The sequence below is a fragment of the Crocuta crocuta genome, unplaced genomic scaffold, assembly GCF_008692635.1.
Source record: "Crocuta crocuta isolate KB4526 unplaced genomic scaffold, BGI_CrCroc_1.0 scaffold186, whole genome shotgun sequence".
NCBI classification, from domain to species: Eukaryota; Metazoa; Chordata; class Mammalia; order Carnivora; family Hyaenidae; genus Crocuta; species Crocuta crocuta.
The window spans coordinates 5317884-5333170 of NW_027551569.1; the positions used below are offsets into that span (position 1 = coordinate 5317884).

General features: G+C 51.5%; 1 protein-coding gene across 1 annotated transcript in view; it reads right to left on the minus strand.

Moving 5' to 3' along the window:
* ESRRB (estrogen related receptor beta) overlaps window positions 1-15287 on the minus strand; it is a 106893-nt gene that overhangs the window by 25328 nt on the left and 66278 nt on the right. The window contains exon 3 of the mRNA XM_077750734.1: window positions 11730-11846. Within this exon, the coding sequence (XP_077606860.1) occupies window positions 11730-11846 (117 nt within the window). The remainder of the gene's footprint in view (window positions 1-11729; window positions 11847-15287) is intronic.

Genomic DNA, 15287 nt, shown 5'->3' on the forward strand with positions numbered 1-15287 from the left:
AGCTGGGGACAGTTCAAGTTTCTTTCTTTTCTAGCCAGGCACTAAAAATAACCAGCTGAAGCTCTGAAAAGCGTGGCCCTGCATCTGGCCCAGAGCCTGGCCCAGGCACTGCCCCCGTCACATTTCTCTTCCCACAGGCAAGGCTCAGACCAGGCTGAAGAGGGAAAGGCCTCTGTACCTGTGTCCTCTGGTCTCCTCTGCAGAGCGGCTATCCATGTCTAAGGGCCGGATCTCTCCAGCCATAGCCAAGTTTTCATGATTAGGACCCTTCTCTTCCCCTGACCCAGCATTCCCACCCCGCCCCCAGCCCACCCTGCCTCAATTGAGTGTCCTTAGTTTATGAACGATGTAAGCAGGTTCACATTTGTGCCATGCTGCAGGAGTTTACAAAGCTATGTCCGTATCTCATTAACTCTGCCTAACAATACTGAGAGAGGGAGAACACAGGATGATTCTTCTTTCCATGGGGAAACTGAGGCTCAGAAAGGACAGGTGACTTGCTCAGGGTCGCACAGCCAGGAAATGTCAGAGGGAGGATTGGAACCTTGACCTCCAAATCCCATCTCCTTTGCTTTGACCTTGAGACCACCAGTCTGTGGGATTACTGGGGCGCCCCAGAAAGCCTCTGAACAATACAGACTCTGACTACTGACTCCTTTGAGGTGCTGAGTCAGCAGGTCTGGCGCGACGTCCAGGAATGGATAATTTTTCAACATCCTTCCAGGGATTCTGATGACTTGCCGGGTCTGGGGAGCACTATGCTAAACCTGTTTTATTCAATACTTAGTCTGACCAGTGTTCCTCCTTGGGGACTCCGGGGTTGACTCTCCCTGTAAGTTCTACAAAATGACGACTGACTCATCTCCAAACGGGAAAACCACTCAGACAGAAGGAGGTATGGGTATCCAGAGGCTGCGGGTCATGGGGCATGCTGACAGGTGCCCCAGCACAGCAGGAGAGTGCCCTAAGCAATCGTCTACACCCCTTGCACAGGCGATGATTCCTTTAGCTACCTGTGCTGTCTGGGTGACAGGTGAGCTCACCTTGCTGCCTAGGACAGGATGTCTATTTAGGGCTGCCTCTTACCCTGGTGCTGTATCATAATGGTGGAGACAGCCTCATGCCTGACTCACTAGAAGTCAAGAGCACCCTGTGAGTGCATAAAGCCACATGCTACCTAATATTCTGGGACTTGTGCCAACGGCTCCTGGGTGGGTACAACGGTACTGAGTGATGAGCTCCTGGCCTCCTGTCTATGGAAGTATCCATCTCCTGCTGCTCTCTCCCCTGGACCCTTCTCACTCAGCACGTCATGGGCCCAAGGACATTTCAGCAAGTCTGGGTTGGCCCTGCATTCTAAGCTGCCAAAAAGTCGCCGACACTGTACATGTGACAGGGCCAAGCTGTTTAGACCCAGTCTCTCCTTCCTTTCCCTTCCTTTTTTTTCCCCTTTGAGGAAAAGCTACAGGCTTTGCTATTGGTCAAACCATCCACTTTGAGTTCGGATGGGCTTCTTAAAAGGAATTCTCACATAACCAAGGAGACTAAATACCACCCAGCTCTGTTATTTACTGGCTGTGTGGCCTTGGGCAAATTAAATTCAGTTGCACAGTATCAGGCATGGCAAATAGCTGTTTGCTGTTCCACTACCCTCCATTTCCTAGTCTGTGGCAGACATTGCTAATCGATGACAGCATTCTTACCTACTGATCCCAACTGTGCCTAAGCCTTTGGATGATGTATCTAGGTGGCCCACTCCCCACCCTACAGCTGACAGTCTGTCAAGGCAATTTACCATCCAGGAGTCTGAATGGTTTCACAGTTCTTTCTACCTCTAACTCTGATTCTGTAATAACAGGTCTTAATCTGACTGCAGAACCCTCTGAGGTGGGCTTCAGGGGTTCTGTGAAGTTCCTAAAATTGTCTGCAAAATTTTATGTGCAAGTACTTGCATATGCTTTATGGAAGAATTTCCACCAGATTTGCAGAAGAATTCATGAGCCCCTAAATCAATAGCCATTGGGTTAGCAGCTGTCACAGTAAACCTCATGCAAACAAACAATGAATAAATAAGGTAATTTCAGATTGGGAGAAGTTCAGTGGGGAAGCAAACAAAGGGATATGATAGAAATGAAGTAGGAAGAGAGGCCTTTCTGAGATGACATTTAAGTTACAGCTGCAAGCATGTGGGGCTGACCATGGGGACAGCATTCCAGGCAGGAGGAACAGTTCAGAGCCCCTAGGGTGGGCAAGAGTCCATCATGCTTGAGGATCAAAAGTCAGCCAATGAGGCTGGAGCAGAGTGAGCAGGGGTGAGGGGGCAGGGAAAGGAAGGGGACCAGATGAAACTGAAAATGTGGGGAGGTGCTAGACCACGCAGGCAGGGTCTTGAAGATCAGAGGACAGTGCTTAGATTTTATTCTAAGTACAATGGAAAGCCACTGAATGATATGAAGCAAAGTGACAGAATCACATTAGTGCTTAAAAAAGATCACTGTGGCTGCTGTGGGAATTGGATTAAACAGGAACTGGAATCGGAAGTCCAGGTAGGAAAGGGTTGTGACGGTCCAGGAAGAAGATGGTGCTTCCCTGGACCAGGGTCATGGCCATGGAGATGAAGAAAAGGAGGAGGATCTGAAATATAGTTTGGACACTGACTCAAAAGAAGTTCAGGATGACTTCTAGGTTTTGCTGGAGCAGGGGCAAATAGGGGTGCCGTTCCTAAGATGGGGAAGACTCAGGTGGTGGGGTATACCAGTGTGTAGAGTCTGTGTGATGCCTCATAAGACACCCCAGTGGGCATGCCAGCAGGGGAGTTGGGCACTGGTATCTAGAATGCACGGAAGGAGCTGGAACGGGAGGTCTAAGACTGAGAGCCATCTGTATCAAGTCTTGGACCTAGAAGGGATCACCTGCAGGGTGCAGGTGAAGAAGAACCTGGTTCCAGGTCCCAAATATCACCAACATGTAAAGGGCAGGAAAGAGAAGCATTGGTGAAGAAGATAAAGAGCACAGTGAGAGAGGTAAGGAGAAAACCAGGCAAACAGGATGACAGAGAAAAGGGCACAGGAGGTTGGCCACCTATTTGGAATATCACTAAGAGCCTGAGTCAGGGAAGACAGAGGGGTACCAGATTCAGCCAGGGGTTTGGGGGCAGGCTCAGGGCTGTGGTCAGGGGTGCGGTGTGACCAGGGCAGACTGAGGGTAAAGAGCTCATCGTACTCAAAAATTGATTCCGGGGCGCCTGGGTGGCTCAGTCGGTTAAGAATCCAGCTTCTGCCCAGGTCATGATCTCATGGTGTGTGAGTTCGAGCCCTACGTCAGGCTCTGTACTGACAGCTCAGAGCCTGGAGCCTGCTATGGATTCTATGTCTTCCTCTCTCTCTGCCTCTTCCCCGCTCATGCTCTATCTGTCTGTCTCTCTCAAAAATGAATAAACGTTAAAAAGATTAAAATAACTTTCTGACTGACATAAAAGTGTAAACCATAGAGGAAAAGATTGATAAATTCAATTTATTAAAATTATTAACTTCTGATCATCAAAGGACTCCGTCAAGAGAAGGAAGCTTCAAATGGGGAGCTTTTTGCAACCCCAACAACTGAAAAATGACTAATACAATGACCAGAATCTATAAAGATTTCTACAAACAATGAGAAAAAAATAAAGTAGAAAAACAGGCAAAGGGCTCAGACAAGCACCTCACAGAAAAGGAAACCCAAATGGCTGGACCACATATGGAATGTGCTTATATGATAGAGAAGAGAATATACACTAAAGCGATAATAAGACACTATTTTACACACACTAAGTTAAGTGTTGGTGAGGATGAGGCACCCGGGTTGCTCGGCTGGTTGAGAGTCCGGCACTTCATTTTGGCTCATGGTTTGTGAGACTGAGCCTTGCATCAGGCTCTGTGTTGAAAGCATGGAACCTGCTTGGGATTCTCTCTTCTCTCTCACTCTCTCTTTGCCCCTCACCCTGCTCACTCTCTCTCTCTCAAATATATGTATTTTTAAAATGTGTCGTTGAGGATATGGGACAAGCAGAACATCTGAACACTAGCAGTAAATCAGTACAACGAAATGAAAAAACAACTTCATATCATCTCATAAAGTGGAAGACGCACATATCTGGCCCTTCTACCCCCAGGCCTGAAGTCCCTTATGCGTGTGCACCAGGACTCACACGCAGCACTGCTTCCTCAGCACTAGAAAGGAAAATCAAACTCTCTTAAACTCATCCAGTGATACTATAGTTCAGCAGTTTGCACACTAAGGTCTGTGGGCTAAACCCAGTCCTTTGTCTGTTCATCAGGACACAGCCCTGTTCATTCATTTCTGGATCGTCTGTGGCTGCTTTCACATTACAATGGTGCAAGTTACATAGCTGCAACAGGGACCTTCTGGTTCCCAGAGCCTAAAATACTAATCCTCTGGCTGACTCCTGCTATAGAGAAATGAAAATGAACGGATTACAGCATCGTGCAATGAGATCATTCACCTCAGAAAAATACTTTTTTAAAGTAGGTTCCATGCCCAGCGTGGAGCCCAACACGAGGCCTGAACTCACCACCCTGAGATCAAGACCTGAGCCGAGGTCAAGAGTCAGATGCTTAACCAAAAGAGCCACCCAGATGTCCCTCATTTCAGATGAGGGACTAAAAGAAGTAGTTAATTCTTTTAGTTAATAAAGAATTATTATTCTTTATTATTAATAAAGTTAATAAGAATTAACTAAAAGAATTGAGATGCAGAATATACATAGTATAATTTCATTTAAAACAACCCCCCCCAATATCCATAGAGATATAAACATATGATAAAACTATTAGGGGCACCTGGGTGGCTCAGTTGGTTAAGCCTCCAGCTCTTGACTTCAGCTCAGGTCATGCTCTTACAGTAGTGAGATCAAGCTCCATGTCTGGCTCAGCCCTGACACTGCCGAGCCTGTTTGGGATTCTCTCTCTCTCCTTCTCTCTATGCTCCTCCCCTGCTTACTCGCTCTCTCAAAAACATATAAACTTAAAAAAAGTACAACATTAAAAAAAACAATTTTGAAAAAGCAAAGACAAAATAATGTGAAACCAGGGAAGTTACCTCTGAGGGTAATAAAAATGGAGAAGGGCACAAACAGAACCTGAAAAGTAAGGATAGTTGGTTTTTTTCTTATATTGGATGGAAGGAACCAGTATTCTTCATCCTTTACATATATTTTTGGCATGTAACAGTTTTTGCCCACCAAAATACATTACTCCCTTTTTCCATACCAGTAGAGCTTTAGCTGGACAAATGGCATCCCAGCTAAAGACTACAATTCCCAGACTTCCCTATAGAGATGTCGCCATATGCCCAGGCTCCACCAATGGGCTGTGAATGGGAGGAACATGGCATTTCTGGGTCCCACCTTTCCAATGATCTGGCTAGGCTAGGCTTCCTTCTAGCTGCCCGAAAGATGGTGATAACTGGGTCCACCTTCTAAGAAGGGCCAAGCTGCCAGCCAGTCCCAGATCACCTCTGACCTCTGGACTATTACAGGAGAGATAAGAGAGGGCTACACTTCTATCCTGCTTAAGCTTCCGGGTTTTGTTTGTTTTGAGAGGGGAAAAGAGTCTCTTTTTTATAGAAGCTTAGCCTTAGCCTAACTAATATACTCTAAATGTTTTTCTGAATCTATTCGATGTTTCTTTTTTTTTTTTTTTAACATTTTTTAAGAGACAGAGACAGAGTGCGAGCAAGGGAGGGTCAGAGAGAGAGGGAGACACAGAATCTGAAGCAGGCTCCAGGCTCTGAGCTAGCTGTCAGCACAGAGACCGACACGGGGCTTGAACCCACGAACTGTGAGATCATGACCTGAGCCGAAGTCAGATACTTAACCGACTGAGCCACCCAGGGACCCCAATGTTTACTTTTTAAGGAAAAAAAATTTTTAAAGCAGGTGGGATAAGGAAGTGGATATAGTAAGTGGGGAAATTTTGTTGAAAAGGGGAGCACAGTAAAAGTAGCAGTAGTTGGATGAAGGTAAAGGGTCAAAGTATAATTGTGGACTTTTAAAATTCAATTTGATTTTTATAAGGGGAAAACGAAAGTATGTGTGTGCGATGAAAAGGATCCAATAGTGAGGAAGAGTCTGATGATGCTGGAAGCACAAGTGATCCTACAGGACTGAAGTCCTTGATAAAGGAAGAGAAAGAGTCAGAGCACAGGTCAGGAGCCTGGCTTTTGGCAGGAGCAGAGATACCTCGAACAGGGGCGAAGACAGAAAACAACAGGTAGATGTGAGGCTTCAATCGCAGGTGGAATCCCCTACTCGACTGTTTGTATTTTTTCAAGAAAATGGAAAACAAGGTCATCAGCTAAGGATCAGGAAGAGAGGCCGTGGGAGATTCCAAACCCCTTTCCGGATCACAAAAGAAAACGGCTTCCATCACACGATGAAGAATATCTACCTCCAATCCTACTTGGTGGCACAACCCGAGGGCCTTCCCTGAAGAGTAGAGAGCATGATGAAAATGGCTAGGATTATGATTCCCATTTTACAGAGGAGGAAAAGCAGGCTTCCGGAGGTTTAAGTAAGGCACCTAAGGAGCTGATTAGCAGTGACACCGAGGGCTCGCTGGGTCTGCATGACCCCTGAACCTGTTATTTAATGCTCTGGCACACCCAAAGCCCCGAACGAACAGTAATAAGGATTCGGCACAGACAGGATCATCCCCTATGACTTCATTCAGTCAACATTTCCCCAGCCACAGGGCATCGGGTCATCGTGCCTGAGTGGCCCGGAGGCTTCAGGCCACCTGGGAAGACCTCGTGAACCGTCAGACGTGTGCGTGCATCTGCGTCGGTCCGCATGCGCCTAAGATGGAAAAGTGGTCCGAGGGGGATACGGATACATCTTGGTGTTCTTGGGCTCCAGCTCAGAACTGTTCTCTGAAGTGCTGGAGAGTGGGTTTGTCTCAGAGCACGAATGTCTTCTGGAAAAGAGAAAGACTTTTTAAAGGCAAGCCATCTCTCATCCTCTTTTTCATTCACAGGGCCAGAAAAGTGGTATTTCTGGCAGGGGCTAGAGGCAGAATACTCTATAAATACAAAGCCATTAAATCCCATGCAGCGGGAACCTGATCGGAGCCTCCTTTTAATTTCCTGACATGAGCTGGCCACTAACCCAATTACCCAGAATCCCGGAGGAGCCCTCCGCCCTCCCGACAAGCACAAAGCGAGTGAGAGCACACTGCATGGACGTCAGCCCAGCTTTCACTGAAATCAAATATCTTTCAGAAAACACTTGGGGAAAAGGCAGGCGAGGGCTGAGAGGAGGAGGAAATGGAGCGGGACAGGGAGGCTGCTGGCCCCAGGCAGGTGAAGCGAGGTGAGGAGAAGAAGGTGAAGTTCGCAGGACAGGCCTTCCAGGCAGAGCTGCTGAAAGCCCAGAGCTGTGCTGAAGCCGGAGGGCGTCCCGTGACAAGCAGCGAACGGTTTTCCAGGTCCTTTGTCTGAGAGGCTGTCAGGCCCCACCCGGCCAGGCAGGGAAGCCCACCTATTGGGGGAGAGCCTCTCCACTGCTGTCCCAAGGGAACCTCCCATCCTGACTTTGGACCCCACACAGGGGGCCAGCCCCGGATGGCTGTCACCTGTAAGATTCCTACCAGCGAATCCAGGAGGAAGATCGGGGCCGCCAGTAACCCTCACCTCACAAGACAGGCTGGGCGGCTGAAACAGCTCAGTGCAAAAGAGACTGCCTTTGAATCAAATAATTTAATAACACGCCCAGAAAGGTGGTATCTTAAAGCAGTCCCACAGTGGATTTCACCAGGGAGCTGTTCCACCTGGTCCCCACCTTGACCTGCTGACAGAGAGCGGGTTCAATGCCCCTGCTCTACAGGTGAAGAAGCAGAGGCCCAGGAGTGCAAGCCAGAAATAACGTACACAGCAAGACTCCCTCAGAGCCAGGGGCAAGGGCGCAGGCACCAACCCACAACCCAGTGCCGATTTTGTGTTCGATTTCTTATGAAGACAACAATCACTCTTTTCTTTGAAAATGCGGACTTTCACACACTGGATTTGCTTAAAGTGAGACAGACCTTTGGGTACTGCCTACACGGCATGGTGGATGATTCCAGAGCGACAGCAGCCTCAAGGCAGACGCTCAGCCACAGGAAGCCCCGCAACCAGACCTTCCCCCTCTCTACGCCACCCCACAGATGCCGGCCTCCCAAATTATGAAGCAGTCCCTAAGGTGTTTTACTTGAAAAAAGAAAAGCTGTAAGAGACAGGGGCCTGGGTGGCTCCGTCGGTTAAGCATCTGACTTTGGCTCAGGTCATGATCTCATGGTCTGTGGGTTCGAGTCCCACATCAGGCTCTTTGCTGACAGCCTGCTTTGGATTCTGTCTCTCTGCCCCTCCCCCTCCCCAGCCACACATAAGCCCTCTCTCTCAAAAATAAATATTTTAAAAAATTAAAAAGAAAAACTGTAAAAGACATCTAGAGCTGCTGGACCGAAGATAGGAAACCACCTTCAGATGTGCAGGTGAGACGGGGAGGCGGGGAGCCGACATTCACTCCCTTTCCCCAGCCTCCGCCACCCTCCTGCCTTTTCCCGGGACCTGGGACCCCAGCCCCTGGCTCCTCCAAGTGGCGCCCACCCTGGATCCTTCAGGAGGAGGAGCCCACAGGAAGGCTGCAGTCTGCCTCTCAGAGTCAGGGCCAAGTCTGAGGGGAGGCACAGAGGCAGGGAGCCCGCGCCTGTCCCAGGGGCCTAGGCGCCTGCTCACAAAGGGGTGGGGGCACAACCAAACAAAAGCAGGAGCCGGGGCAGCTGCCAAGAGCCCCAACCTGGCAGGGACCCACGCTCCTCACTGAGGCTCCTCCTCAGGGGGCTGGTCCCCGCGGAGCTTCTGATCGCAGGAGCCCGCCAAGGCTCTGCACTGCGGGGGGCAGAAACTAAATGGAGGCACTTGGCTTTGTCCACACTCGGGGAGCCTTTGTGTCAGCCTGCCCCCTCTGGATTTAGAACTGCCAGCACTGGGCGGTGTGGCAGAGAGGAGGGCCCTCTCCTCCTCCAGGCAGAGCTCCGGAAAGGGCCTCTCCAGGCTGGGCCCAAGGAGTGTCAGATGCCCCTTGTCACCACCACTCTAGAAAGGCTGTCCTGCACGCTTTCCTGAGCCAAGGCCTGGGCCAACCACAGGGCTGTTTAGAGCAGAGGAAGGCCAAGATTGGGGTCTGCCGTGCGCATCTTCCCCACCTGAGGCAGGAGCTTCTCTCGGGCCCATGTGCCCCCCAGCAGCCCCCAACACCGCAGTTCCGGGGCACACAGCAGCTACCCTGCTTCTCTCCTGTGCTGGCTGCCTGACTGCCTTTGCCACCCATGTGCCACACACTTCTCCGCCATCAGGGAATCCCCCTTGGGGTTCCCCCTTTCTGAGGGGCCTCTCTCTTCCCTGCATCAGGGAGTCCCTAGGGAGAGCCTTCCTGAGAGGCAATCCAGGGGTTTCAAGTGGTGGACCTCCCTTTTCCTCATCTCCCCTTCTCCCTCCCCTGCTCTTCAGCTCACAATCCTGGGGTGAGGGCGGGGTGGCTGGGGTAGGGGCAGACCCAGCACAGAGCATGGGGAAACCCCAGGCACTGGTCCCAGCTCCCCGCAAATCACCAAGAGAATGAGGGTGGAAGAGGCCTTGAGCCCCAATCCCTGCAGAACTCAATTCTTAAAATTCAGGAGCATTCTGGGAACACGGCAGCTCCTGTCTGCTCGAAGATCCTCAGAGGCTGTGAAGCAAGCAGTGTGAGGCCACGAACTACAACTAGGAAAGGCCACTGGACACTGGCCCCAGTCTGACCCCACACCTTCATGCCCAGCTTCCAGAACATGGTGGTGGCCCCTGTCCTCAGGATTTACAAGCTAGGAGCTTCACTAAGACTTAGAAACCCTTAGTTGGCTTCCAGCGGCCCTCAGAGGAGGAAGTCTAGAGGCCAGCACTACAACATACCATTGAGGGCCTCTGTGCCTCAGTTTCCTCATCTGTGAGCCCCAGGATGCTCTGGAGGAGCAGAAAGAGCCTGGTGTAGGAATCAGGGGACCCTGTTCAGTCTTTAGCTTGGGTCACACCCTACACAAGGATATGACTAAAGTTGTGTCACGTCAACATGAACTCATAATCTTTCAGGAGGTCTAACACAGCCTATTTTTAATCTTGAAAGAAGACTGTTCTTCACTTGACCACCCCCCCCCCCCCATGAAGCAGCTAGCATGTTTCTAAATAACTGAATGGCTTCACCATCTTGAAGGTGTTCAATGAAGCAGCTAATGAGAAATGCAGTTTAAAGGCCAACATGCCATGTAGACATAGGCGTAGTTGAGGAACTGCTTCTGGAGCTTGTTTTAGAGGTCACATGCTGAGCTGAGCTGGGATGAAGGCGGATGGTGCCTGGGATGGAAACTGGGGGGGCTTTGATTTCCACACAAAGTCCAAGCGGTCCTACTGACAAAGCACTAATTAAATTAGCAACTCCTTCCCCAAGGATGCATGGGGGGGAGGTTTGAGAGGAGTGCTCTGGGTCCCTCAAAGCCTGGGCTGGGCTTCCAGAAGCCCCCTCTCAGTGAGGGACTGCATTTGAGACCAGCCCCTTCCTTTTCACTCCCAGCCCCTCCCCCATCACGCAATCTTCGGTACATACCTCTTTCCCAGCCTCCTCCCACTTCTGGAAGGATCCCAGGGCCCAGAACCATATAAGCAGATGTGTAAGAACCTCTACCAGCTCCCTCGAAAGTTGAAGAAGGGGAGAAACACACAAAATACCCATCCCCCAAGATGGACCTGGACAACGGTCACCTATCTGAGCAGATCCAGAGGGTAGGGGCTGAAGGGGAACCCAGAGAAGCGCTGTCCAAATAACAGGAGTCACACGTCACGTGAAATCAGCTACCAGTCACTTTGGAGAAGGTAAAAAGCAGCGTGTGATATTAATGTCCTAATATGTTTTGTTTAACCCACTACATCCAGAATCTCATCATCTCAACAGGCAACCCGTTTTTAAAAATAATTACTACACTTTTTCATTTCTATACTTTTTATCATCCTAGTAATAAGTCTTTGAAATCCAGCGTGTATCCCACGCCCGGAACCTGTGGCCCATGCTGCCTGCCGGCAGTCACGGCTAATAAGGCGATGAGGTGGCCGGGACCACGGTGGCGGGGGGTGAGGGGGAGGGCATCCCCAACGTTGACAGCCAAGTCCTGCCCACCTGCGGGAGGACACGGCTGTCCTTCACAGGTGGAGAGAACACTGTGTCTTTCTGGGCCGTAATGTCTCTGCTCTTTGGACCCCCGTGTTCCAGGGCCACCAGGGATAAAGCAGCATATGTCAAGCCCACCCCTCCCAGGGTGGACCAAGGCCTCGCCCCGAAAGGAAGGCCTTCCCCAGAGGGCCAAGCCAGCTTTCTAGGGCCCAGGTGGGGTCGGGATCTTCCAGAGGACCCTTAATGGGGAACCTCTGATGCCCAGCCTGTGTCTTCCTTGGGAGTGGAGCCACGAGGTGGCCACAAACCTGTGTGCGGGGCGCTTGTGCGAAAGGAAAGGTGGGTGCCCCAGGGAGCAGGGGCCCCACCTGGGATGCGTGCAGAGACTTCCGGGGCTTGAGCATTCCAGGGGGCAGGAACACGGGGGTCCAAGTCACCCAATAAGAAGGGACCCCCCGGGCCTCAGTCAGAGCACAGTGCGGCTGCGCAGGCCTCTTACCTTCCTTCAGCATCCCCACTTTGAGGCATTTCATGAAGCGGCAGGCCTGGCAGGACTTGCGCCTCCGTTTCGTGATCTCACACTCGTTGGTGGCCGGGCAGCTGTACTCGATGTTCCCTGTAACCAGACACAGACAGGCTTGCCGTGTGCCGTCCTGGACCCCCAGCCAGCAGCCGGCTGGACCGACACCTGCCCCTCATCCCGGGTGCGTGCTCTGAGGTACTGGTCAAGATGCTCCCAACCCTCTATGACACTGAGATGCCAGGCCCGGAGGGCTGCGTAGGCCAGGCAGCCACAGCTGTGAAGAAGGGGCACCCACGGCTTTGAAGGCACCACTGAGCTGGCATTTCATGCCAGGCGGAGGACACCTCCTTGCGCTGACCAGAATGTTAGTGCAGCCCACCAGCCCCGGTGGCCCCAGGGCCCAAGGCTTGTGCTCCGTATCCCCCTCCACACGCCGGGCCACTCAGCTTGCTGATCTTGAGAAACAATCACTTCCCTGAGTCTCGGTCTCCTCATCTGCAAAGCAGGGTGTAATGTCTCCAAAATGAAAGATGAAGCAAGATCGTTAAAAATTATTAAGTACTGGGGCACCTGGCAGGTTCAGTTGATGGAGCATGGGACTCCTGATCTCAGGGTCGCTGAGTTCAGGCCCCTTATTGGGCACAGAGCTTACTTTAAAAAAAAAAACAACACAAAACGTAAAGCACTCCTTGGTGTGAGCTGGTGATTATATAACCACAGGGCATTACTACATAGGGAATTTGTGACCACTCTTGTCTCGCCCCTTCACTGACTTATACTAACGGCTACCATGCTCCCAGGGGGCTGTGAGCCCCGCAAAGGCAAGTGCTTGGGTGGGTTACCACCCAATCCGTGGCCACGCAGAAGCCAGGCAATAAAAACGTCCCGGATAAATCACTGACTGAATCCTCACGGCGATCACGGGTACAACACTGCCCCCATTTTACAGGAGAGGCTGTGGCTGCCTTTCTAACGCAGGGAGTAGCATCTGTCCTCTGGACTCTTACCCGTCCACAGTCCCTTAACAAATATGCATCGTGTAGCTATGGATGTGAAGAGAAAGGCACCTGGAAGGTACGATGCAAGACGGCGACCCCAGTGCTGTTTCTTTTCATCTAATCTTCTCAGCCCCTGCCCCAACTCTGTGAGGTCTGCCAGAGCCGGTGCTTTTCGGAGACCAGGCTCAGAATCAGTGCAAGCCTCCCCCTGCCCACCCCCAGCAGATGTCCACCTGAGGGGTAGGGAGAAGGCTGCCCCCCTAACCCTCTCCTCAGGCCCAGGGACACTCTCCGAAGCAGGGGTGCTGTGGGGCCCACCTCACCCAGCAAGGGCACTGGCCGGTACAGAGCAGCCTCTGAAAGGTCACTCCTGGCCTGAGACAGATCTTGAAAGGGCAGTTCCAGGCCTGCCTGGCCTCTGACTCTCTACCACCCCCAACCCCACCCACGTTAGCAATCCAACCACGCACCTGCTTCTGTGCGCACCCCCACTCCTCACAGGTCCCTTGGAGGTGGGCCTGCTGGTGCCCCATTTCACAGGCCCAGAAACTGAGACTAGGGGAGCTGAAATGAGCCCCTGTGCCACCCCTGCACCCCACAAGCAGCCTGGGGAAACCAGACAGGGCCCCCGCTGTTGGCACCCCAGCAGATGAGGTGGTCTAGAGGAACTCAGGAGGGAGCGGTCTTCCAGCGTCCCTGTGCCTCAGCCTCCCCGAGTGGCCTATGGAAAACTCGGACTGTTGGATTCTCTGCGAGCCAGCAGGAACCAAGCTGTGCCCCTGACAAAGGGCTCTGAAGTCATAAAATCGTTGAGCCCAGTTACAAGGGGAGTGCTCACAAGAACACAGTGAGTGCAATTAGCCTCATTTTGTACTGGGAACATGACCACTTGCCCGGGGCACCTGAGATCTCTGTCTCTGTCTCTCTGCATCTCCCTCTGAATTCCAGCCACCATCTCCTTATCACCTTTCTCCCTCCCATTTCTCCCGGGGGGGGGGGGGCTAAAAGTCCCCCTTGGTGCTGCAAGGTGGGAGAGGGGGGAAAGGGATAAAGATCTGCAAGCCCCTCCCCTCTTTGATCCAACCCTACCTAACCATTTCTTAGGTCACTCTGGCTTGTGCGGCTTCTTGGCAAATAATTTCAGTATTTCCTAGAAGCCCAGTAAACAGAGGAGAAAAACACACATATAAATTAACTCATCCAAGTCTATCTTGGCTTAGGAGGGTCTGTAGAAGTTGGTTCCTGCCACCATCCCACCCCTACACCTCTCTTTCCAGCCTCAACATCCCCCAATGTTCCGCATTATCATCAGTTCCTGGAACTCACTGATAACATAAGCTTCTGGCCTTTGTTCCAGCCATGGAGAACAAACCCAGTAAGGTCCCTCCACCACCTCACCCGGCCCGTCTACACCTCCAGGTCCCATTGAGATAGGTGCTACTCCTGGCCATCGCCTGTCTTACTCCTGGACCAGCTCCTCTGTAGTCCAGGTGCCTAGCACACAGGAGGCGCTCAATATACACTGAGAGCCAACAGAACAGGTGCTTCCCATGAAGCAGCTACGGCTGTGCTTTTCATATACTGCACCTTTAATTTTCCCAACAATTCTGGAGGTAAACATCTTTTCCTCCATCTTATAGATGAGAGCGGCGTCCAGGATGAGTCAGAGCAAGGACTTGAACCCAGATGGTCTGGCTCGAGTCTTGCTCTGAACCACTGTGCAGTGAGCTCACAGGGCCCGTGGCGGCCCTGTGTTCACCTGGCAAGGTAACTCACACAGCCTCGGGAGGCCACAGGCCTGCTGCTAGCCGTTCACCTTCACTGGGCTTGGCTGCGCAGCTGACCTGTCATCCCTTGAAGGAGGATTGATCCCAGGTTTTACGGGGCTGTCGCTCTAGCAGGGGGGTCAAGAAATGTCTGTTGATTTGGCACTGGTGCTCTCCCAGGACAAGAGGGCTGAGTATTGACAACAAGAACCGCACCATGTTCTCAACCCCACGCGTGTGTGCACATGTGCAAGAGGAAGAGAGAGTTCTGCTTTTATTTATTTATTTTTGTTCCTTTCAATTTGTTTTATGGCCCTAGCGGCTGGCTGCCAGAAAGCCAGGCTGGTGGCCTTGCCTTGTAATTTCTCTAAGTGCCTCCTCGATAAAGTGATGAGATTAATTCATCAGAATTCCTGCGGTCTCTGGAGGGCAGTCTAGGAGAGCTCAGGAGCAGGGAGGGGCATCTGTGGTGAGCACACACACACGCCCACACCCACCACTAGGGGAAGCTCCGCAGGTTTGGAGGTGGGCTCTCATAGGACAAGGACTTAGCCAATGGCTAGCATCCACTCAGAGTTCTAATATATAGATGCAGGCAGATACTACTTCAGGCAAGTCACCTAACTTCTCTGGGACTTCCTCATCTGTAAAATGGGCACAGCACATGCCCATCTTATAAGCTGCATGATACAGGGACAGAAAGCACGTACAGGATTCCTCGGAGTAACTGTGTGGGCAAGTGAGGACTCAAGGCTACGATGCTTATTTTT